The 27,416-nt window shown below is 34.0% G+C and overlaps 1 protein-coding gene across 1 annotated transcript; it reads left to right on the top strand.

Moving 5' to 3' along the window:
- Positions 1–10,999: 10,999 nt before the first annotated feature.
- On the top strand, positions 11,000–16,023 carry LOC115965239. The gene is made up of 2 exons (XM_031084412.1): positions 11,000–11,287; positions 15,280–16,023. Exons 1-2 carry the CDS (start codon positions 11,000–11,002, stop codon positions 16,021–16,023), a joined length of 1,032 nt encoding a protein of 343 aa, XP_030940272.1.
- The last annotated feature ends 11,393 nt before the right edge of the window (positions 16,024–27,416 follow it).

Here is a 27,416-nt window from a genome sequence, read left to right as displayed (position 1 = left end):
AATGAAAAAAACGCTGATCAATGTATTGTTAAACATGATGGTCCACACAATGTTGTTCAGCATAAAACTATTAGCACATAATGAGAAACGGTGCCATTCTATTAGTTTAGTAAACCACTTATCCAAAACGTGGTTGTTTTTGGTGTTCCTGGTGTTTAAGCTGAAATCAATTGCAAATTGTGGGAATTTCAGTTAGGAAAATTTTGTTACAATTCTCCATATATTTTAGAGTTTGTTGTTAGACTAATCTATATCTATATATATCTAAAAACTGAAGCGTAGCATTTATTATTGTTACGCTCCTGTTAAGTCACATCAGTGGCCATATCATTCACTTATTTTTTACATCTTCTTTACTCACTTTTATTCTCCCTATTTTAAAAAAAAAAAAAAAAACCCTTAACCTCCCTATTAGTCTACATTTGCTGTTACATTTCTTCCAACTTTTCCCCTCTCTCTCTATATCTCTCTACTACTCTCTACTTTACCATTATTCTATCATTTTCTCTTTCTTATATTTTGATTCTTCTTTTCCCTATTTTATTTTGTAGAAATTCGATATCACTTCTCACATTCAATCCATATTTTTCCAACAAAAAAACTATGAGTACTCTCTCTCTCTCTTTGGATTTTTGTTCTTTTTTATAACTTTGATTAAGGGTGATTTTTTTTTTTTTAAATACTAGCTATTGACCCGTGTGATGCATAGTATAGTTTAACAAAAATAATATTTTTTACTTTTACAAAGACACATTTTTTTAGACAAAACTATTTAAAAACAAATAAAATTTCACTTTACTACTTTAAAATTATATTTGTATACCATTTAGGGCTTGTCTGGTTTTAAAAAAATGGTCACTTAGTTTTTATCACTTATTACTCATCACTCAGTTTTTATCACCCATCACTTATTACTCATCACTCAAACTCTATTTTTTCACTCACTCAAAATAAAACATGTTTGGTTTCATTTCTTGTTCTATGTAACTCAAAATTTTGCAATAATGGTGGGACCCATTTACTGTATTAAGTCAGATGGATAGTTCCCTACCTGCGTAAGTTCTCTCTCCTCTTCTTTTTCTTTTTTCCTCTCTTCACTTCTCTGCCTTTACTCTCCCCTAAGACCTAAAAAATTTGCCCCTCTTCTTCACCCCTCTCCTTTTTTTCACTTACTGAATCCACCACTTCACTCTCCCACATTCCTCAAATCAAAAGGAACAAAGAAATAAGAAGCTCCCTCCCCTCGTTAGGACTGTCCAGCTTCGGCCATCTCTTCCTCCACTCGCTGTAGATCTCCCCTGTACTCTTCTCCCTTTATTTTTTTTTTTATTTTTTTTTATTATTATTTTTTTTATAGATCAGTGTGTTGGTGTGTGGGTATAGATCAGTTTGCTGGGTTTTATGGGTTAGATTGGTTTGCTGGGTTTCATGGGTCAGATCGGCGTGTGGTTTGTGGCTAGTGGCTTGTGGCCTGTGATGTGTTGGTTGTGGCCAGTGATGGGTGTTGTGGATGACCGTTGTTGAGGTGGGTTTGTGGTGGTGATAATTATTTTATTTTATTTTAATTTGAGTCATGGTGGGCTGGTTGTGGTTGCGGCAGTAGGTGGTGGGTGGTTGTGATTGGGTTGGTTGTGCTGATGGAGTTGGCTAGGTTTGGGGTTGCTGGGTCTGTGTTTGGCTGATTTGGGATTGTTGGGTTTGGAGTTTTTGGGTTCGGTGGTGGAGCTAGCTCACCGGGGATGAAGAGGGAAGTGAAAATGAGAAGAGGTTGAGAGAGGGAAGTGAGAAGAGGGAAAATTTTCAGCAAAATTTTTCCAGAGAACTGAAATGAAACAGAGGGGCTCCAACGATAGTAACTCAGCCTGTTTCGGATGTGACAATGCATTGGCGAAGGGGTTCACAACTTCATCTAATTTATCGACTTGCCACTGAAACTCAGTTTTTGAGTTTTGAAAATAGGTGAAACTTGTTTTCAGTTTTAGTCACTCACATCCATTTTACTGAGTCATTGAGTGATGAAAACTGTGATTCAAAACTAATCCAAACAAGTGCTGAGCAGTGGGACCCACACGATTTGGATGATGAAAACAGAAAATTGAGTGATATCACTCAAAACTATCTTCATCCAAACAAGCTCTTAAAATTCATATCTTACTATCTCAAGTTGAAATAAATAGATAGATGTCAAAACTTATATATGCTAAAATTTAAATTTTGGTTAGATCGCATACTTGAGCAGTTCATGCCTATTTGAAAACACTGAATATGGGCAGCAGGTAGTAACTGGTCATGGTTTTATATTCCACTTAGAATAGAAACTGATGTGACATTTAGCTCAAATAACACATTATCTTCTTGAATATGTGGTTTCTATGATGCATTGCTTTTCATACACGTTCTTCATGCCACAATAATGCACCACAATATAGGCATTTGCATGATGGTTGGCCAAAGCCCAAAGTTGCGTGGTTCATAATATTTTCCTGTATTATAATTAATGTAGAGTTTTAGATTGACATCCGATGTCTAAATAATTAACAAAAAATATGATTTAATGTAAAAATATGTTTATTACTAAGATGAAGCCTTTGTTTTTGTTGGTTGCTGGAAATTATAGCTGAATTGTTTGGTATATTATTTGCATAAACATGATTATGTAACTTTTTCTCACCAAAAAAAACAAAAAAAAAAAAAAGAAAAAAAAAAAAAAGAAGAAGAAGCTACTATAACATAATATATGTTGTATTTATTGCAAAATAATTAGAAACATAAATGTTTATAAAAATTTAAAAAAAAAAAAAAGAATGTAGAAACACAAATGTTCTTATGCCAGTTGTATTTCTAACATTGTTGAGATCTTCTCTTCTAAATTGTAGTCACTTTTTAGTTTAAAATGAATAAAGCAAGTTAATTTTAGATACTATGGGACAATACAATTTTATATTTATTCATAATGAAAAGAAAAAAGTACCTGCTATATCTTCTCTGCTTTCTTATTTGCTTAAATTGTCATTGTTGTTGGACATGCATATACTGGAGAATGTGGGTAGCAATTTGTTGCTTTTGAATTTATTTTGCAAGTTTGCCTCTTTATCTTTTTTGCATTGTTTATAAAATTCTACCAAAATAAAGAGAATTAGTGCAATACTTCTTGCAGACAAATAGAAGACTGAAGACCCCATTTAATTAAAATATAAATTTTAATAATATATTAATATTATCTATTTAAAACGTTAAACAAAGAGAAAAAATAATAATTAAAGCTTACCTTCCTTGAAGCAAAAAAACTCATATTCTGTCAGGATATTACCTTGCTTAATCTCAGTTAAAGTCTAAACCTATTTAATATAATGGGTTTCGGTGGTGTAGAGCATGAATCAGGTATTTAATTAATTCATCCAACAATTTGAGTGAGAGTAATGATACAATACAATTAGAGACAGAGATAATTCCATTCAAATATTGTAAACAATCCGAATGACTCTAAAATTCAAGGGACAACCATATATAAATTTAAGCATATATTGTGATGCAAAGCTGATACCTAAGTCTTTTCCAATTCCGGACGGATGTGGTTTCAACTTTATAAGCGAAGAACAAAATAATAAATTAAATTACATTTATGTGAAGAATGGAATGTGTAATTGGAGGTTTTGGGGTCAAGATGGGAATTTGAAATGGCAACAAACCTTAATGAATCAGACCCTAAAAGTAATTACACATTTTGATTGGAGCACATAATGGAACATTTCCCGCACCATGGAATCCATACCAAAATGACGTTTTGTTAGGAGCAATTTCAGGGGAAATTACACTTATTTTTATTTTTATGAGTGATATAATTATGGTATTAGATAATAACTAGCCCATAAGTATGGTATTAGACTTTTATTATACCTATTCCTTTTTAATTATTAGCCATTAATTAAGTTTCTACAATTATTGTGCCATTGAAACGTATCATTTATTGTTACTATGCTTCTGTTGAGTCAAATCAGCATCCATATCATTATTTTCTTTTGAAAGCTCGAATTTGTATGAAAACACAAGAGCTGTTTAGACCCACAAATTAAAAATTACAGCTCGGTTAATTTTGCTCTAACATAAACTAAGTACGGAATAGAGTAAATACGAGCGAACAAACAATATAACTACTCTAAGCCATATTCAACAAAATCAACAATGAAATGAAACCTAAAAGAGTAGGGAAGAAGAATGCAAACACAAGATAACACCGTGATGTGTTATCGAAGAGGAAACTGAAGAACTCGGCGAAAAACCTCTTCGCCATCCTCTAAACAGTAAATCGATCCACTAGAGAATAAGTTGGAGTACACGAATAACAAAAGACCCTCCAAGCCTAGTCTACCCATGTACTTGAGCCCTCCAAGCTCTTACTACCAACTAACTTGATGAAGCTTTGTCTTCACTAGCTCTCCGGATTACGCAATTCAGCCCGATTGCATCCACCAAACAAATGGGTTCTTCCAATATTTTCCAACCGCACCAAAACCTCACTTTACACTTAGAATGGGTGTGGTAAGTGTTTGGGCTATCAACCTCTCAAGGATTTGGATATGGAGAGGTAGGAGTTGAGGAAAACCATAATGAATTGTGTAGAGGATTTTGGGTATGACAATCTCTAACTCTCAAGGGTTATGGCTAGGGTTTTCTTTCTGAAAAACACTCCTCTCAATATGTGGGTAATGATGGTATATATAGTGTGGGTGAAGACATAGTAGAGCAGATATGCCAAAATAGCAAAACAAAAAGTTTCGCGAGTATCTCACGGAAAGGCCTTACCTGCAAAATACTCGCGAAAACCAACTGTCATGACTCTTTGCATTCCAATCAAGTGTTGTGCACATGGCTTCACTTTGTAGGAAGTCTTCTCACGAACTACCCGCGAAAACTCCTTTGATCTTCAATGTTGTCTTGAGTCTTCACACTCTTTCTCACACACAACCTATACACCGAAATCTCACATAAAATACAGGGTACATAAGATTGAACAAAAATTACAATCAAATTTGACACGGAATTAAAGCCAACACAAAATAGTTGTAAATAACAACTTTACATCTTTTCATTAATAAACTAAATTATTTTTTTAGATTATTTTTCTATTAGTCTTTTAACGATTCCACAATTTTCACTTCAACTTCCCTAACACCCCTAAGATTATTATAATAGTATAAATTCATCACAAATTTACAACATTATCTTAACCAAAATTAAGATGAAACAAAAGGAATAAAAGATAGACTTTATAATAATTAGCTTGTAATCTCATGCATATGCATGGATAACTTAAAGATATACAACAAGATGCATAATATAATTCCTAAAATATATAATTTAAATACTATTGATAGTCATTTTTATATTTTATTAACTCTTTACAAAATTTTGTGAAGATATTATTAGGTATAAAATGTAAATTGTCCATATATATATTTATTATTTATTGTGAAGCACTTTTCTTTGTTTTTACGATTTATTTATTCTAGGCTCTTTAGTTTTTGTACTTAATAGCTCACTTGGATGAATATTTATGATGTGGTCCCACATTTGATTCTAAAATTAAGAAACAAAACTCTTTAAAAATAAATAATTTAGGACATATGGCATAAAATTAGAACTCTAATTTGGAATTCTAATTTGAGTTTCTCTCAGCTTCACCTATTATTATATATATATATTGATTTATCACCCAAAAAATTGGTAGGAATTTTCAAATTTATAGCCATGTAAATTGTGTTTTGATATAAACTCAAATTCCTATTTCCAAAAAAACTAAGTATAAGCTTTATGTCGGCAAACTATATATTTTTTATTAGTCTAGGTGTGCTAGGGTTCTTCAAATTGTTCTTCTATCAGTGAGTTTCTTTCTACTCTTAGAATTGTCCCTTGAGTTATTTTTTCTTTGATGTTGTTTGTTGTTGTTGTTGTTGTTGTTGTTGTTTTTTTTTTTTTAATTTTTTTTTAATGTTCACCATTATGAACATCATTTATTTTCTTTCTTTGTTTTTATTTCATCATGATAGATATTACTCTTATTACCTAAAAAAAAAAAAAAAAAAAACTAAGTATTAACCCAATCAAAATTCAAGCAAAGTTGTATAAAAAGGAGAGAGAAGACTTTGTAATGGGAAATTAAAAAAAACACAATACCAAAACACATTTTTTAAAAAATCATCAACCTTAAACAGAATTATAAGAAAGAAAAAAAGTCCACAAGAAAGTAGAGAGAGAGAGAGAGAGGGGGGGGGGGGGAAGAGATATTTAGAAGAATATAGTTCACCTTAAAAAAATCTTAATCAAACATACAAAAAATAATAATATGATATATTTGTAGAGATAAAAAGATAAAGAATACTTATAGAAATATTTAAAAAAAAAAAGAAGATAATACTTGAATTAATTGTTACTTTTTTTATACTACACCCACTTACATAATATTTATATATTCCCATGTATCGCGTGGGTCTACGCTAGTTATGCATAAATATTGGTGTATGTGTATTATTTCAATCTAAGCAAGATTATTCATTTCTCTTCCTCTCTATTCTCTCTCTCTCTCTTTTTCTCTCTTTCTCTCTCTACGTCCTCCATTTTTATTTTGCTGAACACTTAGATACAGTTTCTTGCTTAGTTCATTGAAGCTTATATTTCATCATGGCATCAAAGCCTACAACCTGTGCAAATTCCAACTCAACAATGGCAGCTTCAAGTTCTACAACTTCTGCTCCTATTATGGCTCCCTCAATAACTTCATCAGTTAATTTGATGAATCAACCTCTATTGCTGCTATCAAACATGGCTAACATGATGACTGTTAAGCTTGATAACACGAATTACATAGTGTGGAAGCACCCAATCACCATGGTTCTTGAAACTTTATGTTTGAGCTATTGGATGAAGCTTAACTGGCTTCAGAAAAATTTCTCAAGGATCTCTCACCACAATTCTCAATCCATATTACTTGGTTTAGAATTCAAAAGAGAAGACCTTACCTACTTTCATGAGCTCTACACTCTCTCCCTCGATTCTTGCTCTAATAATGAGCTGTACCTCAGCAATGGATGTGTGGAGAGTCTTAGAGAATAGGTTTTCCTCAATTTCAAGATCACATGTAATGAAACTCAAAGGAGAATTACATAAATCAGAAAATGATATGATTCTATAGATGTCTATCTATAGAAAATCAAAGTAGTTCAAGATAAGCTAATGATAGTAGCTGTACTCTTGGATGATGAAGAAAATTTTCACATTTCAATCAAGGGTTTATCCAAGGAATACAATGCTTTTAGGTTTGCAATCAGGACCAAAAGCACACAATTGAGCTTTGATGAACTTACAACTATGTTGAATGTTGAAGAATAGTCCTTGAATGAAGGTATAGAAGTCAAAGATCCTACCTTTGCTCTGGAATTTAATACTAATACTGCTCCAAGGCTTGATAACAATACCAGTTACAATTCCTATAATCAATCATATAATAGAGGCAAAGGGAAAGGCACAAATATAACAAAAGTAGAGGTGGAGGATCACACTCTCAATCTCAATTTTCCAATCAGTTTCCAAATCAATACAATTATTTTCCAAATTGGCCCTCTAGATCAAGTTCTGAAAAGGCCTACTTGCCAGATTTGTGGAAAGCTTGGTTATTTGGCCTTGGATTGCTACCATAGAATGGATTATGAATACCAAAGGAAACACCCTCCTACCAAACTTTCAGCTATGGCTATTGCTTCAAATGCAAGCATCACTCAAGATCAGCCTTGGTTAGCTGATAGTGTAACTATTGTGATGGTTTTTAGACCCCTTAAAAACACAATTGGATTAACCTAGGTAATTAGCCAAGTTATTACTTAGTCCAAATTCCAAATCTAGGTTATCACAATCAAACAATCATATCATGCAAAGCAGCGGAAAGATAAATAACACAATGATATGATCACTCAAGAAACCAAACCGGTAAAAACCTGGAGAGGATTTAACCTAGCTGTCCTCAAGATAAACCTGAATCCACTATGAAAGAATCGAAGTTTTACAATAGGACTTAGACCACTAACATCCTATTGCTATCTACCAGTAGAAACTTACTAACACGACCATGTGCAACCTCCGAGACCACAGACTCCTTCTTTCTTGGATTCTCCAGCAAGTACAAGCACACCCACTTGTGTTTCTTTAAGTTCTTATGGCAGCAACTGAATGATCATCAAGTTCTTAAACGAATCTCCTCTTGATTATCCTAAGTTTTTGTAAAGGAAAGCTCCTCACAAATCTTACAAGAGATTTACACAAACAGCAATATGAGCAACACTAAACTGTGGCTAGCGTTTGCCTTAAATACCTAGGGCAAAAATACAAAACCCTAAACGTTTTAAATGAACTAGGGCTGAGTTGGAATTCTATAGAAAAACACATTCTGCCCGATTTTCGATTAATCGAGCCTAAGCTTCAATCGATCGAGCCAGGCCGAAATGCTTTATTAAATCTGCATCAACTTAAATCCAACTTTACATAAATGACACAACTTTGAGCAAGTCTAAACATGACTAAATATCTTGTTTTGATCATGGTTTGTCAACAATACACATTAGAGTTCTAAATATATAAGTTCCTAAGTCTTTAGAACCTAACATATTGATCATGTGACTTCCAGTCTAAATCATCTTAGCTTTCCTAAACCTTACAATGACCAAGAGCAGCTCACTGTTGGGAATGCATAGAAACTTCCTATCACGCATATAGGTACACTTTAATCCCTTCTTCAAATTCTGCTCTTCAACCTAGGAATTTCTTAAGAGTTCCTTTAATAGCATCCAATCTTGCTTTTGTTCACAAAACCTATCATGACAAACAGTGTTGGTGTTATTTTGATGAAAATATCCTCTATTTAGCCTTTGGCCATGGGGGGTGTGCTCTACCAGGGCAAAAGTGAAGGGGGTGTATACCCTATCTATCCTCACAAAGCTTCTAAGCTTTCGCTCCCATTAAAACTTCGTAATAGTGTTGCTATTACTCAAAAATCCAGTTGGCTTCTCTGGCATAACAGGCTTGGCCATCCACATAGTCAAGTTCTTAATGTTTTGTTTCCTTGTTTGCGTAATAAAGTGTACCAACTTTGTTGATTCACGTACACACTGCTTGCATGGAAAAACACATAAGCTTTCTTTTCCTCATTCTCATTCTTCACCTTTTGAACTTGTTCACACTGACCTATGGGGTGTTACAACTATAGAATTAGTAAATGGATTTAGATATTATGTTGTTTTTGTTGACCAATTTACTCGTTTCACTTGGCTTTACTTGCTTATTCATAAATCTGTCATGCTTGCTAAATTTGTTCAATTCAAAGCCATGGTAGAAAAATAGTTTTCAACCAAAATTAAAACTCTAAGGTCTGATGGTGGAGGAGAATACACATCCACAGCCTTTAAATTTCTTATATCCTCTAATGGTATCATACATCAAATATCTTGTCCCTACACACCTCAACAAAATGGATTAGTTGAGAGAAAACATAGACATATTATTGAAACCACAATCACAATACTCTCACATGCCTCTATTCCAGCTTCTTATTAGCCTTATGCAGTTCAAACAACAGTTATTCTCATTAACCTTTTTCCCACTATTGTTCTTCAATTCCACTCACCTTGGTTTAGGTTATATCATACTCCTAATATATCCCAACTCAAAGCCTTTGATTGTGCTTGTTTCCCTTATCTCAGGCCTTACAAATCTCACAAATTAGACCATAGAACCAAAGAGTATGTCTTTCTGGGTTATTCATCTATCTCTAAAGGGTATATGTGTCTAGATCCTTGGACCAATTATGTGTATACTTCTAGACATATATTTTTCAATGAGTCTAATTTTCCCTTCCATACTCTTCCCAAGAGCACCTTTACACCTTCAAGTTCTATCTATTCAAACAATGTATGGTTTTCTAATTTACTCTATCTTCATTTTTCCAATCAAGATTCTATTCTTGGTCCTTTTGTTACTCCCACAGTCTATTCCTGTCTCCACTCACTCCACCTATTCTTCTCCATCTTCTGATATACCTCAGTCTTCACCTACTGTTCCAATTGCACCTAATCCTATACCACATGTTTCCATTTCCTCAATGTCAAAATTTTCTACTATTGTTCCGCATACCACTATTCTAATTGCTTCCAGCACTAATCAACACCCTATGACCACTAGACCAAAAAGTGGCATCACCAAGCCCAAATTATGCTACAAAGTCACTCTTAATTATACCTATACTCAGCCACCCACATACAAAATAGCCTCCACATATCCTAAGTGGTGGGCAACTATGGATGCTAAAATTTCAGATCTAAAAAAAATGAAGAACCTGGACTTTGGTTCCCGCCCCTCCTAATGTCAATTTAGTGGGCTGCAAGTGGGTGTACAAGCTTAAGTTGAACAATGATTGTACCGTTTCTCGATATAAGGCCAGATTAGTGGCCAAAAGAATTCATCAACAAGCTTGGATTGACTACACTGAGACATTTTGTCCAGTTATCAAACCTGCTACTGTCGGGCTTATTTTGGCTATTGCTGTCAACTCTAATTGGCCTCTTAAACAACTTGATATGTCTAATGCTTTCCTACATGGTTTCTTACAAGATGAGGTTTATATACAACAACCCCCCAGGGTATATTGATCTAGTTCATCCCACTCATGTCTGCAAATTACAGAAATCCCTCTATGGTTTAAAATAGGCTCCAATTGCTAGGTTGTAGAGATTTACTTCTCAATTATTGCATCTAGGATTTGTTGCCACCTTAGTTGATTCATCATTGTTCATTCTTCACACCTCTCATACCACCATTTATTTGCTTCTCTATGTTGATGACATCATTATCACTACCCAAATTTCTCTCCTTATCACTACCCTTGGTTAAACTTTTGAGCTAAAGGACTTTGGTCCTCTTCATTACTTCCTTGGTATTGAAATCCTTTCCACTAAATATGGTCTCACCTTGTCTTAGTCCAAGTATGCCTCAAATATTCTTCATTGATTTCCAATATTTGACATTTACTCATCTTGACTTAGCATTCAGTGTTCATCAACTGTGTCAGTTTATGCATCACCCAACTTCTACTCACTCGGAGGCTGCTAAACATGTTCTCAGATATGTCAAAGAGACATTGCATCATGGTATTGATTTCTCACCTGGTTCATTGACTCTTTCAACCTTTATTGATGTTGATAGGACTGGGGATCCATGTGACAGAAGATCCACTACTGGTTTATTGGTTTTCCTTGGCTCTAATCTTATTTCTTAGTCTTCCAAGAAACAAACCACAGTTTCTCAAAGCTCCATTGATGTTGAATATTGTTCATTAGTTACAATTGCTACTAAGATTTCTTGGCTTCATGTTCTTTTTAAAGAATTTCAGATATTTCTTTCTAATGTTCCTGTGCTCTGGGGTGATAATGTGTCTACATTGGCACTGCTTCCAATCTTGCATTCCATTCCAGAACGAAGCATATTGAAGTAGATTTTCATTATGTTTGTGAGAAAGTCATTTGCAAAGATCTCTATGTTATATTTGTCTCTAGCAAATATAATTCTGTTGATGTCCTTACCAAGCCATTGACTGCCCCTCTATTTCATTTACTTAGAAGCAAACCCATGGTGGATTCCCCCCTCTTTCATTTGAGGAGCGATGTTAAACTTGATGATCCACATGACATCGTTCAGCATAAAACTGTTAGAACATAATGAGAAACTATGTTGTTCTATTAGTTCAGTTATGAAATCACTTATCCAAAATGTGGTCATTTCTGGTGTTCCTGGTCTTTAAGCTGAAATCAAATGCAAAACGAATGAATTTCAGTTAGGGAAATTTTGATATAATTCTCCAGATATTTTAGAGTTTGTTACAGTGTTTCTTGGATTCTATTAGTAGACTAATTATGTATAAATACTGGTGAATGTGTATTATTTCAGTCTAAGCAAGAATTATTGATATCTCTCTCTCTCTCTCTCTCTCTCTCTCTCTCTCTCTCTCTCTCTCTCTCTCTCTCTCTCTCTCTCTCTCTCTCTCTCTCTCTCTCTCTCTCTCTCTCTCTATGTTCTCCATTGTTATCTTGCTAAACACTTAGATACAGTTTCTTGCTTAGTTCATTGAAGCTTGAATTTCATCATGCATAGCATGTCTTTCACAACTTCTTTTCTTAAAAATGACACCATCTTGCATTTGATTTGCAAGCATACATTTGATTTGTTTCTTGGAAGACTAATGAACAGTATTCAACATGAACTCCTCATTTAAAATCCATACATTTGATTTGTTTCTTGCTAAAATTCTCAAAGCTCCATTGGTTTTCCTTGGCTGTAATCTTATTTCCTTGGCTCTAATCTCGACGAAAAACCTCTTCGCTGCCCTCTAAGCAATAAATTGATCCACTAGAGAATAAGTTGAAGTAAACAAATAACAAAAGACCCTTCAAGCCTAGTCTACCCCATGTACTTGAGCCTTCCGAACTTCTGCTACCAACTGACTTAACGAAGCCTTGTCTTCTCTAACTATCCAGATCACGCAATTCAGCCCGGTTGCATCCACCAAACAAATGGCTTCTTCCAATACTTCCCAGTAGCACCAAAACCTCACTTTACACTCAAGATGGGTGTGGTAAGTGTTTGAGCTATAAACCTCTCAAGGATTTGGAAATGGAGAGGTAGGAGTTAAGAAAAACCACAATAGATTGTGTAGAGAATTGTGGGTATGACAATCTCTCACTCTTAAGGGTAATGGCTAGGGGTTTCTCTCTGTCATGACTCTTCGCATTCCAGTCATGTGCTGAGCACATGCTTCACTTCGCGGGAAGGCTTCTCGCGAGCTACCCGCGAAAACTTCTTTGATCTTCAATTGCCTTGAGTCTTCACACTCTCTCTCATACACAACCCTTACAATGAAATCCCACATAAAATTCAGGGTACAAAAGATTGAACAAAATTACAATCAAATTTGGTACGGAATTAAAGCCAACACAAATAAGTTGTAAATCACAATTTTACACTTAGGATGACTAGGAAAACTTCCAAAACTTTAATTTGACTAAACAATATTAAAGGCATTGAAAATTAAGGAAATAATAACTCTAATCCTAAAAATATGATAATTACTTAAAATTTTCAAAAATAACAAATTACAAAAATTAATTTGGAGATTATGTCCTACATCATCGAGCTTGTGTCGAATTCCTGTATAGTAACAATTCAATTTTTCTATTTCTTGAGTGTTCTACTATTTGAACCTTAATTTTTTTTGGTTCAATAACTAACATTGAAGGCCAACTTAAGAGACAATATAAATTCTAACTTTCAAAATTATTTATGATTGCCAACCTAAAAATATGGATCTAACATACTTAGTATTGTTTATAGGATTCATTACATTGTTCTTAAATATTTAATCTATGTTAAAGTCTTCTTTTTTGTTTTAGTTGGGTTATAGATTGACCCCAGTTAATTAATTCAATTACCCAAGTTGATTAATTAGGTCAAATTATATGCAAATCATAAAGGCACACAAATCACCAAAAAATCTAAAGTGGAGCGGAAATTAAATTGGCACAATGATTTGTTATTGAATGGGGAAAAACTCTCGTAAGGCAAAAATACCACTGGGTGAATTTTAGGTCACTACTCCCAAGAATCCACTAATAAAAAATCAAGCGGTTACAAATATAAGGAATCTTACACTACCCTGGACTATCCCAAAATACCAATCTACAGTTGAACCTTTACTCCAATCCCCAATTGGACTTGATCTTGTAGAGATTTCTTCCTTTTCACGAATCTCAGTACGTGTCTGACTTCTCAGCAACTAATTGATTGTTGTTGGATACAAAGTTCTTTACTTCAAAGCACGTTGAAAATCTAGAAACACTTGGTTACAAAACCCTAAGGTACACAAAAACATAGTAGCTTCTCACAAAAGTGTATAAGTTCTCTAAATTGAGTCTTTGTGTGTTTGATGACTTTAAAATAAAGCTTTTATATGATCTAGAGGTTTAGTGAACGAAACCCTAGCAATCCAAGTCATCATAAGCCAAAATTCTAATATAAGAATTCTGGATCTGCGAAGCTTGATAGATCGATCGGTATTGAGCTTAGTGTCGAGAATTACTCATTAAGTCTTGACAAATGCTAGTGTCAAGCTTGTGTCGAGGTTCACTGTTTCATCTTTTTTTTACTTGTTTCTTATTTCTTGGTTCAATTTTCATGTCTTTAATAGTACCACTTGTGAAGTTTGTTCAACACACTTATTGATACTTTCAACCTATCTTAGATCTACCTAATTACAAGTGCATTTAATTTTTTTTTTTTTTAAAAAAAACCAATACATAGAAGATATAACCCTAACAATTTTTCATCCTGATATATTGCTGTAATATGTTAGGAACATATTCACAAACCTTTGCTCGCAAAACCATAAATACATTTTTTTTTTTATCTAAACATATAATTCTTTGGCATCTTTATTTGTTTATATTTGTGTTGCATTACGTTAATGAAAATTACCTATGCCATCATTATCAACACGTGGGATGGACCCTGCAGATTGCATTCCTCAATTTAACACGTGTTGATGATATGATATATTATAGCTGATCTCTCTTGGAGAACCTGTTCCAAATTTGAGATTTTTTAGTCAAGCTCATGAACCAATACGCTTTCTATATGCATTATTTGTCCATCCAAAAAAAAAAAAAAAACAAAAAACAAAAAACTTGTAATTGATAACTTATTGACATTATTTGTCCATCCAAAAGATTATCAAATTTACAAATATCAACAAAATCTCATAATTAAGCTTCTATATGCATCATTATAAAATTTAAAATTTTGGCAATCTTGGTAAACATAAAATTAAATTCATAAGTGCTGCTTAATATATAACATGTCTGTATAAAATGGTTTTCTTATAAATGACTCCACCTTTCATCTAATTTCCAAGCATAAATTCACCTCATATTTTATAGATACTTCCTTTATTGAGAGTTTTGCTTTATAGGATTCATGACAATTTTTTATCACTCTTTAATTTTCTTTTCAACTAGATAGAATTCCTTTAACATGTTGGGACCATATTCACAAACATTTGTATGCAAAATAATAAATACGTTTTCCATCTAAACATAGAATTCATTAGCATCTTTATTTAGTTTATATCTTGTCTTGCATTACGTTTGTGATTGTTTCCTATATCAAGAACTCACGGTATGGATCTTGCAGGTTGCATTCCCCAATTTGGATTCATTGACAATTTCTCATATGTCTAACCTGAAAATTATATGGCATGATAAATTCACCCCTGGCTCTTTTACGAAGCTTCAGTCCATGACGGTTCAATTCTGTGAAAATCTTATGAAAATCTTCCAAGTTAATATGCTGCCAAGATTCCAGAGCTTGGAGTCCCTTGTAGTAGATGATTGTGGTTCGCTAGAAGAAATGTTTGAACTACAAGGGCAAGAAGTTATCGAAACACGTGCACACACTCAGTTGAAAAAATTACTTATACGTCGTCTACCGAACTTGAAGCGTGTATGGAATAAGGACCCCCAGGGAACTTTCTTCTTACAAAATCTACAAGAAGTAGAAGTTGTGGAGTGTGAGAGTTTGAAGAATTTGTTTCCAACCTCAGTGGCCAGATCACTCCAGCAATTGGTCAATCTTCGAATATGCAAATGTGGGATTGAGGAAGTTATTGAACAGGAAGAAAGTGCAAAGGAAGATGTGAGATTTGTGTTCCCTAAATTGACTCTCTTGAAGCTTCGAATGTTGCAAAAACTCAAGTGGTTTTACCGAGGGGTGCATACTTCAGAATGGCCATTATTGAAAACCTTGGAGGTATCTAGATCTAATGAAATTCAAATATTTGCTTCAAAGAACATTAGAATTCAAGAACCAAATGAACAGAGTCAACTAGAGGCATCCATTCAACAACCACTTTTCTTGGTTGAAAAGGTAAGAGACTAATGGTATAACATAAATTATAGCTATCCCTCTAAAAAAAACTGGTCCCAAATTTGAAATTTAATATGCATTTAATTACATTTTTTTTTCTAATAATTTGATTAATTTATGTATATTTTTATGATAAAAAATTTGTTTTTGTATAGCCATCTTGTTTTAATAAAATCTTATTGTAATAAAAGCTTATAGCACAAATAATGTTATGTCAGTTGAGTCTTTAACATTTCAAATGTGTCAGTTTAGTCTTTAATCTTTTGATATTGTATCAAAATGGTCTCTGCAGTTAAGTAATATAAAAGCTTATAGAACAAATAGTATTATGTCAGTTGAGTCTTTAACATTTCAAATGTGTCAGTTTAGTCTTTAATTTTTTGATATTGTATCAAAATGGTCTCTGCAGTTAAGTAATGGATGGAAAATGTTGACTATTAGTAAAAAAATTAATTTTCATTCCACTGGGCTTCCAACTTGACAGCCATGTGGCCTATTTTTATTATCTTATTTTCTATTATGCGAGTTATTGTGATTAGGTATGTCATTTACACACATGATGGACTTGCAGGTTGGGTTTCCTAGTTTGGAAACATTGATAATCCTGAACATGGAGAACTTGAAAATCATATGGCACGATATATTAGCTGAAGATTCTTTTTTCAAGCTTCAATCTCTATTTGTCAAAGATTGCGAAAATCTTGTGGATATCTTTAAATCTAATATACTGACAAGATTCCAAAGCCTAGAGGGAATTTACGTAACTAATTGTGGTTCACTACAAGAAGTATTTGAACTTCAAAGGCATGATGTTAGAGAAACACATGCTGTGACAGCTATTCCATTGAAAATATTGAAATTGCGACGTCTGCCGAAGATGAAGCATGTCTGGAATAAGGACCCCCAAGGAATTTTCAGCTTTCAAAATCTACGAAAAATAAGTGTTTTGGAATGTGAAAGTTTGAAAATTTTGTTCCCAGCATCTGTGGCTAGATGTCTCATGCAGTTGGAGGATCTTCAGATAGAAAATTGTGGAGTGGAGGAAATTGTTTCACGTGAAGATGTTGCAGAAGCTGCAGCAAGATTTGTTTTCCCTAAAGTGACTCTCCTGCTACTTCGTAAAATGCCAAAACTTAAGTGGTTTTTCCGGGGGGTGCATATTTCAGAATGGCCATTGTTGAAACAATTGGAGATGACTGGATGTGATCAAATTGAGAGATTTGCTACAAAATTTTCGAGCTTTCAAGAAACAGTTGAACAGATCCTAGTTGAGCCCTCCATTCAACAACCCCTTTTCTTGGTTCAAGAGGTGAGAGGCTAATTTAACTACTCTTAAAATATATAGGTTTACGAGAAATTATAACCATGTTTGGAGTGGTAATCATCTCCCACACAAAAAATAAAAATAAAAATAAAATTTCAAATGGGGATCCACGGTAATGCTCATAAATATTTATACTTGCATCCAAATATATGTCCGTCTGTTTTTTTATTTTTTGGGTCCGCGTGTCTAGAAATATTGGTGTACCACAGGTGTCAAATAGTGACAACTTAAAAAAATTGATTGACAAAACAGGTAAATGAGTTTTTTTGAAAATGCTCTTCTTATAAATGACTCTTACACCATCTTGCATATGCTCATGCTGCATCATTTTTTGTATGGCATTTTATATTATTCAATAGTATTAATTAAATATATTGTTCTTTAATCTTTACTTTCTTTGATTTTTTTTTAATAAATATTTCATCTATATATGTTCTGGTAATAAGATGATACCATGTTCCAATCATTAATTGTAGAGACTTCCATTTCATTAATGAATCCTATTTTCTTTTCTTGATTGATTTGAATTTTTATAGGGTGCATTTCCCAACTTGGAGGATTTGAGATTGGGTCGAAATCACAACATGAAGGAGATAGAACTAGCCCATTTTTTGGAAGAAGTGTGCTTTTCCAAGCTTAAAGTCCTTTCGGTGATTGGCTATCTAGCTATTTCTAATTGGTCTGGTTTTCTTAAAAGATTACACAACATAGAGAAACTTGTTTTGACAGGTAGTTCTCAGGAAGAAATATTCCCATATGAAGAACTTTTTGATGAGGAAAAACATGATAGGATACTCCCACAACTAAGAGAATTAGAGCTGTTAAATCAACCATTGCTGACATGTTTGTGGAAAGAAGACACTCAACCAAGCCTAATTTTGCATAATCTGGAAAATTTGAAAGTTTCACAATGTGGCAAATTGAAAATTTTAGTGCCATCTTCGATATCTTTCCAAAATTTAACAAATTTGGAAATATTGAAATGTCAAGGATTGATTAATCTAATTACATTCTCAACAGCCAAAAGTCTGGTACAACTCAAGAAAATGAGTGTAAGTGAATGTGAAAGGATAACAAAAGTTGTAGTAGGGGAGGGAGGTGAAGAGAGTGAGGTGATTACTTTCACCCAGTTGACATACTTAAAACTTGATTCTTTGCCAAAACTTGCAAGCTTTTGCTTCGGAAGTTATTCCTTCGAGCTCCCTTCATTGGAAGAAGTAATTGTGAGGCAGTGCCCTAAGATGAAGATTTTCTCTCATGGAGCTTTAGGGACACCAAAGCTAAAAAGTACAAGCAACACAAGAAGATGAATGGCATTGGAAGGCTGACTTGAATACCACCATACATTGGCTCTGGGAGGGCAATCTATAATATCACCATGACACAGTTCTTTTGAGAAAGGGTAAGTTTATTATTCAACAAATCTCCTACTTTTCCACACTATTAACTTCAATCTTTTTAATGCATTAATGCATGAACAAGAGCAACCTTTTCCCTCTCCCACTAGATAATTATCATAATAGAAATATAATAGAATTATGTGAACATTGCCAATTTTTAGGAACAGTAGAATCCTAGTAAATTGCACTAGTATGTCTCAATCATACATATTATTGTGTCCCTTTGCACTTTGTAAGCACACACAAAAATAATATCATTATACTCAAAAGGATAATATTTTTACTTGATGATACTTTGAAGTCAATGGTTATAATGATTGATACTTTTTCGTCAATATGTTGTTTTCTATAATGCAAGGTTGAGAATTCTAAAGATGGAGATCATCCTAAATATGTAGCAGCGGGAATGTGGCTTGTAATTGTAGTTTGTGGTACTTGGGATCATGTTTCTTTCTCCTGAAATCATGTGCTTAGAGGGTTGTCATCCCCATGGTCACGGAACTCATAGTTCATCCATTTGTTGTTTATTATGCTATTGTTTCTCTATTTTCTTGTTTTGCCATGTTTGAAAAAACAAACAAACAAACAAAAACCAAAACCAAAACCAAAAAAAAAAAAAAAAAATGTTGTAGTAACTAGTAGCTGTAGCAGTACTACTACATTTTATTTGTGTGATACATTTCTCTTTGGAGTGTTATAAACTACCTCTTTTTGGTGCAAAAAGACTATATGGCTATTTGAATGAAGTTTTGTGTACATGTTATTATTTTGACTAGTCGCAGACCCACGCATTCCGTGTGATAATTTTTTAGGTAAAATGTTATTTTGATCCCTAAACTTTGTAAAGAGTTTTTTTTTTTTTTTTAATAATTAGTTTTATCATATTTTTTCAACGATCTTATCTATAAGGTTTCTTACCATTAACATATATTTATTGGTTGATGAATTGCATAACATTGATATTAAATGAGAGGTAGAACTGTTCATTAGATTTTTCAATTTTATTTCTTATGTAATTTCTATTATCATTGGAAAACATTTCATTTTAGTTATGATAGGAAATATAATTTCCTAAGTCAGAGTTTGATTCATTTAAGTTTAAATTTTGTATTATTATATTTAATTTTGTATTATTGATTTAATTAAGTGAATGTAATAGTTGATTTTATTGCATGGTAAAGTTTTTAATGTCCTCTATTCGATTTCTGCTTTTAGTTGTTAGAATCATTAGGTCTTCAAATCGTTCATTTGAAAAAATTGATACTCTTCTTATTGGATGATCATGCAAACTTCCCAGAAATCGAATTGACGTTTGATTTCACTTCTTTTTTTCTTCCTTCATTTATTTTTTATTACTTTGTATGTTCCCTTGCTTGCTATAATTTTTATGGTTATCAATAAGAAATAGATATCATGGATGTCTTAAATAGTTATAGACGTAGTTACGTTAGTGGTATGTCAAGGGTTTTTTTTTTTTTTTTTTCCTGAATTTTGAAGGAAATATAAAAGACATTTCTATAGTTTGGTCTCAATCAATTAAGACACTCATAATATCTTAACTGAAGTAATACTGAGCTTTATTTATTTATTTTTTTTAATGTATGAAGTGGTTAGGTTAGTGGAATGTCAAAGTTTTTTTTTTTTTTTTTAAAAAAAAGAATTTCCAAGGAAATGTAAAAGGTCTTTTTTTGAAAAATAAAATTGGTGACTTTTTGAGGAGTAGAAATATGATTTTTTTTAATTACCTTGTTCATAGATTTCATTATTTAGTTATAAACATTTAAATTAAAGTAGATGAATATATAAATGCAAAATTATATGTAAAGTTACAACTGCACAAGATGAATATGTATAGATAATATTTTTTGTTTTTTATTATTCATGAATCATTATTTCATTGTTTTCAGATAAATATCTACATGAAAGTTTTTTTAATAGAAAAAAATATATAAATATAGATGAATATATGAAAGTAAAATTATATGAAAAGTTAAAACTACCCAAGATGAACGTTTAACCACCGGTAGATGTGTGTTTTTGAAAGGCTAAAAGTATGCTTGATTGCTTTAGCGGGAACTATATAACTATGCAAATATTATTGTGAGTGGTTCCACCATTTGTAAATTATCAAGTTTGGTGGCCTTACAAAATAGGTATTTCATTTTGCAAAAAACTTTACATGAAATCCTCTTTTGTGACAACTTTTTTTTTTTTCATTTTTTTTTTTTTTTGCCAAAAAAACTTAAGAATATTAAGATTTAAGTTACCACATGTGGTAGCTGTAAAACATGTTAGTGATATAAATAATAGAAAGGTTTAAATATTAAAAAAGCATTTTTAGTAGATTGTAATATAAAACATTTTTCTCTTAATATTTTATGTAACTATTCCCATAAGATCAATATTGTTGACTGAAAGCTTGAAAATGTGTTAAAAACACAAGAGCTGTTTAGACCCCCAAATTAAAGTTACGGCTTGATAGATTTTACACTAACTTATTTCTAAGTGCGAAATAGTGTAAATGCGAGAGGATAAACAATCAAGCTACTCTAATCCATAATCAAGACAACACAGTAGTAAAAAGGAATATAAAAGAGTAAGGAAGAGAGATGCAAACACAGGATAACACGCCAATGTGTTACCGAAGAGGAAACTGAAAAGCTCAGCGAAAAACCTCTCCGCCGCCCTCCAAGCAGTAATTGATCCACTAGACAATCAGTTGGGATACATGGGTTAGCAAAAGACCTTCCAAGCCTAATCTACCCAATGTACCTAAGCCCTCCAAGCTTCTACTCCAACAAGGCTTCTCGGAACCATTTTTTGTCTAGCTTTTCGGATCTCGCAACAAGCTCCATATTGCATCTGCCATCCTTGACTTCTTCCAATGCTTCCCAACAGTACCAAAACCTCACTTGACACTCTGAAAGGGTGTGGTAAGTGTTTGGGCAATCAACCTCTCAATGGTATGGAAATGGAGAGGTAGGAGTTGAGAAAAATCTACAAGAAATTGTGTAGAGGATTGTGGGTATAAAAATCTCTAACTCTCAAGGTGTTTGGCTAGGGTTTTCTCTCAAAAGCATTCCTCTACATTTGTGGGTAATGTGCGTATAAATAGTGTAGGCATAGAAAATGTGTATCAGAATTGACAATCTAGCAAAACAGAATGTCTCGCGAGTGTCTCACGAGAAGTCCTTACCCACGAGATACTTACCAGACACAGCTGTCTCCTTCCTATCCTGACTCTTCGCATTCCAGCATATGCACATGGGTCACTTCGCGGGATGCTTAGTCACGAGATATCCGTGAAAACTCTTTAGTCTTCAAATGCTTGAGTCTTCACACACACTCTCTCTCTATCACACAACCCTTATAATCAAATCCCACAATAAATACAAAGTACAAAAGATTGAACGAAATTACAATCAAATTTGGCACGGAATTAAAGCCAACAAAATACATAGTTGTAAATTACAACTTTACAATCTCCCCCTTTAGCTATTTCGTGACAAAACCCCTAAAACAAACTCTAGACTTAAATGTGAGTTTGGGAACAGTGGTAAAATTCACTCACACCTAATCTAGACACTATGAAGCACTTGCACGTATGTACCTGTAACCTGAAACGCTTGCACACAAACAAAACTTTCATTAAGCTTATGGCAATTTGAATTAATACATGGTACGTATATGAGCAAGTAAAATGCGATCAAGTTAGTAAACACAATAGAACATGTAAGCATATCTTGATCAAACAGGATCAATCATTAAAGAATGACTACAATGAACATTTAGCAAGTAAATGCTCATTCGGACACGCAATGCAATTAAGAGCAATCCCACGGATCAATTGCATGTCCAACACTCAACCAATGCAAAATACACGAAGTATTTGCATCTAGGATACAAAATCCTACTAAGGGCACAAGAGTGAGGTACTCAAGACATATTGGCAATATCTTAAAAGTACCAAAAAAAAAAAAAATGCTACAAAGTAATAAGGTAAACATAACATACTAAATATAAACTGAAATTAAAAACAGAGTACTAAAGCTTTAAATGAAAGCAGTAAACACAACTATCCAAGAGTTATAAAAACTAAAACAGTTTAAACCTAATCATAAATAAAGCAAAACTGCCTGTATGAACCAAAGATTCTATGCCTAGGCTATGGTATATGCTTTGCTCCCCCTCAAATGTACAGGCTCCCCCTCAAAATTTTCTCCCCCTTTTTGACCAGAATGGCAAAAGAGGCTAGAACTGATCAGACTCTAAATTTGATCCTTGCGCCATGGACAAGTCGTCGATCTGTGAAGACAATGTAGTGATCTATCCCTGGACGCATGCAGACTGGTCCACGGTGTGCTGCACATGGGAGGTAAGCACTGTAAACATCTGGTCCACTCTATCCAGGAGGCGATCGAGTCTATCTGGCCCTCGTGCTGGTGCAAAAGAGGATGGCTGTGCTGAAGTCTCTAGAGTAGAAGTGAATCTATCAATCTCCTCGTGCACGTTTGGAGGATGATCTCTTAGGAGATGCATGCTTAATAGGAGACATCTGCACAAAGGAACACAAAAAAAAAAATAAAAATAAAAATAAAAAAGTGCAAAAACACAACATAGAACACAAAACTTGATTAGATTCAAGTTAGTTCAAAACAAAAGTAAAACAACTTAAAAACAGAGCAAAAACAACTCAAAACAAAGCAAACAGACACAAAACAACATGCTATAAGTGTTTAACCACGTAAACAAAAGCAAAATGCATAAAGTGAATCACTGTGCATGTGTGTGTCTGTGCTGAGCATGTGCTGATGCATGTGTGTGCAGCATGTGATGCATGGGGATGCAGCATGAGGTATGCCAAGTGATGCATGGCATGGCATTGAGGCACAAAATGGACATAGAGTATAAAACACACAAACACTTACCAAAACATGATAAACATTATCAATCAAGATAAAAACCAAGCATTGGAACTCAGTTGAGTCCAACTCAACACAAGAATGTCACTAGGACATTTTGTTAGACACCTAGCATGCAACAGTGAATTCTAACTATGAACAATGCATGAACATGGAGAAATCTACCTCAATACAAGCTTAGAATGCCTCAAGGGGCCAACACAGATACACAAACATCAAATGGGACTCAGCCCAATCAAAGATTTTGAAAAATTTTCATAAAAACTCAGAACCCCAACCCATTTTCGAAAAATCCCCAATTTTTGAACCCTAACTTAAATTTCTGCATAATCTCAGAAAAGCATGAAGAAAATGTTTTAGAAAACATACCTTGAAGTTGGAAATGCAAAAACTAAACTTGAGAGTGATATGGTTTAAGTGAAAAATGGTTTTGGGTTGAAGGGGGTTCGAGAGAGTCTAAGCGAGGGAAATGAGAGTGGTTTGAAAACGTTTCAGATCTGCCTTATAAAACTAAAAACACGCATTTTTCGTGGGTTAGAAAGTCGCGAGATACACTGAAGTTTTCGCGAGAAGCTCTTAGTCGCGAAACAGTCGTGAGACAATCGCGATAGCCTCTGTATGAACTTGAAAAATTTACAGTTTTTGCCTAAAAACATTTTGCAAGAAGAATTTAGTTGAGAAATACTTGCGAGGTAGTAGCGAGACTTTCTGTATAAGAGTGTGACTTTGTAATTTCCCTTAAACACATTTCACGGGAAGCTCTAAGTTGCGAGCTTCTTGCGAAAAGACCTCTGAACCAATTTTGAAGAAAAACACAAAAATGCATTTTGAACAAAATCTAAAAGCACGAAAGTATAAAATCACTTTCAAAAACATATAAAATACTCAAAAATCTTTTTGGATTTAATCCGCAAGTACTTGAGCATACACATCACATTTGAACATATACAATCACACAAATAAGATAAGCATTAATTGAATCGAAGTCTTGTGTGTTGTGGGTGAGTATCAAATGTAGAATATTCCTTAGACTAGAATGAAATTTCAATGATCAATTCAATCAAGTCATACACAACTAGTACGAAATCAAGTGGACTATCTCAATTATAGAAATGAGCATATATGACCTCTCACAAGAGAATGATTACAAATCATAGAAGCTTTTCATTTGGCTTCTGTATAAAACATAACATTTGGTCCTTTTTGGATAATACATCTCTTTTTGAGATCGGTGCTTGAAATTTTTGATATTTTAACTTTTAGATTTAGCCTTTGGCTCTTTTTTTTTAAACACCATACATTTTAATACAAAAGTCGCTTTCCCCTTTTCCTAATCAAATACTAGTATATGTGACAAGCTTTTACAGCTCATTATCTCTTTTCATTTGGAGATTTACATTTGGTGAGCTCTATAGCAAAAACATAAAAATAAAGTGGGAAGAGATATAGGCTCAAGTCTATGTAAGTATCAAGACCATCAAGACTATTGACCAATCATTCATGACAAGCTTGAAGATCTATTTACAACAATCACACATAGTTTTCAAGATTTCTCCCACAAAGATATATGTGCATACATAACAAGCTAAGCTCATAAATGCACTACGCCATTAGTACGAAGGTACTAAGCCAAACTCACATGTGATATAAATAACATAAGCAATCAAACCTTTTTGAAGATTTTTCAATTTTTATGGGTTTTTTGAATTTTTGAACACACTTAAAAACAGAATAGGATAAGTAAGATCAACAAAAACAAGTATAAACCAAAAAAAAGAAATATATATATGCTAATAACCAGAACTAGTAGACACAAATAGAATTATGCATGTCAAGATGCATGAACAAATGTCCCTAAATATTGGAAGTATTAATTCATGGATATAGGTGGTGATCATGTATGAGTACCCTTCTTCACCCACACGTCACGTGTGATTGGGGTGATATCCCTATAGGATTGGGTACGAGTGTTGTGACCTTCAAACCTTCTTGAGAAGCTTTCCAAATAGGTGGTGAATGCATCGATCATTTTCATCACATCCATCACTCCGGAATCACCATCTCAACCTCTTGATTGCTCAACAGCCCAATTCCTTTTGTCATTTCTTGGTCCTCTTGACCTCTGATCACTTGCATTCTTCAATGCCCTCAGCTTATGACAATTTGGTCTAGTGTGTCCTTGAAGTCCACAATAATGGCAAAAATGTTTAATTCTCGGACCTCTTTGCGACTTTGGAGGTGATTTCCCTTGAACCTTAGGCTTGACCACCGGTTGGTTAGGGGGCTTATTCAACACCCGTCGGTTAGCCACGTTCTTATTCTTCTTCTCCTTCACTTCCTCAGTCGTCCTTGTGGTAGTTACCATTAGTTCTTTGGCTTTTACAAACTTCACTTCCTTGGAAACATTGACAGCCGAACTACTTTCTCCAGTGTATCCCAATCTGATTCTGTCGGAGAAAGGTTTTTGATGAGAAAGGACTTCATCAAGCTTCTTAGAGGAGACTCGCTCCACTTTAGCATTGGCTTGAACTACCTCAAACTCAAGAAATTTTATCTTTGAGTAGGCTTCAGTCAGTTCTCCATTCAACGTCTCTATTTCACATTTGGCCTCCTTATAACGCACTATAAGACTTCTATAGTCCTCCTCTGCCTTCTTCATCTTTTTAACAGCTGCCTTGGCCATCCTTGCATATTTTCCAGGCTTCTCAAGAAGGGAATTGTAGTTCTCTTGAAGGCCCGCTGAGCTTTCATCTTCTTTAGCATCTGATTCTTCTACAACTCTCATTGATTCCTCTTCACTATGCTCCCCTAGCTTTTCTACAAGCAAACTCAAGTCCTCCGAAGACTCAACATGAGCAATAGTCATAAAAGCGGAGTAATTCCCTTCTCCATCATAGCTCTCTTCTGAATCTGAATTGGAAGAGTCCGAATCATTAAGAGTTGTGGCATATGCTTTGCCCTTCATTCTCAAATAATTAGGACATTCTTTCTTGACATGTCCATGTCCACTACACTCGAAGCAAGTGATTCCTTAAGCAGATTGAGACTCCTTCCCATCTTTCTTCCTAAATTCCTTCCTATCACCCTTGGGAGATGAAAACTTTCCTTGGTCGAAAGGCTTCCCACTGTTGTTCATCTTTAGAAATTTTCAGAAGTTCTTTGCAAGGAATGCTACTTCTTTCTCCACATCATCCTCTTCGAAGGAGTTGTCCATTCTCTCAGTGATGGTTTTAAGAGCAAGTGATTTGCTCGATTTATGAGAAGGCAATCCCAGCTCATATGTTTGGAGAGATCCAATTAGCTCTTAGATTTTGATCTCATCCAAGTCTTTACTCTCTTCTATAGCTGTGACTTTTGCTCGGAAACTCTCTGGTAAAGACCTCAAAATCTTTCTCACCACCTTAAAATCTTCAATCTTCTCTTCGAGATTGAGTTTGGCAATTACAATTTCATTGAGCTTTCCATAGAAAGAATCGATCTCTTTGAGATTGAGTTTGGCAATTACAATTTCATTGAGCTTTCCATAGAAAGAATCAAAAGCTTCATCATCTCCCATCTTAAGTTCTTCAAATCTGGTGGTAAAAATTTGAAGCTTCATGTCCTTGACTTTCTTGGTACCCTCATAGGTCATTTCAAGGATCGTCCAAGTTTCCTTAGCTGTCTTCACGTGCGATATCCTGTGAAACTCATCAGGGGACACACCATAGAATATAGCATTAATGGCCTTACTATTCGCATTAACTAATGCAAGAGCTGCCT

The sequence above is a fragment of the Quercus lobata genome, chromosome 10, assembly GCF_001633185.2.
Source record: "Quercus lobata isolate SW786 chromosome 10, ValleyOak3.0 Primary Assembly, whole genome shotgun sequence".
NCBI classification, from domain to species: domain Eukaryota; kingdom Viridiplantae; phylum Streptophyta; class Magnoliopsida; order Fagales; family Fagaceae; genus Quercus; species Quercus lobata.
This window is presented reverse-complemented; position numbering and strand designations above follow the sequence as displayed.

Coding starts and splice junctions, on each gene's coding strand:
- LOC115965239 (XM_031084412.1), top strand. CDS start 11,000: ATGGTCTCACCTTGTCTTAGTCCAAGTATGCCTCAAATATTCTTCATT. Junction 11,288..15,279: donor GATCCACTACTGGTTTATTG/GTTTTCCTTGGC, acceptor TGGATCTTGCAG/GTTGCATTCCCCAATTTGGA.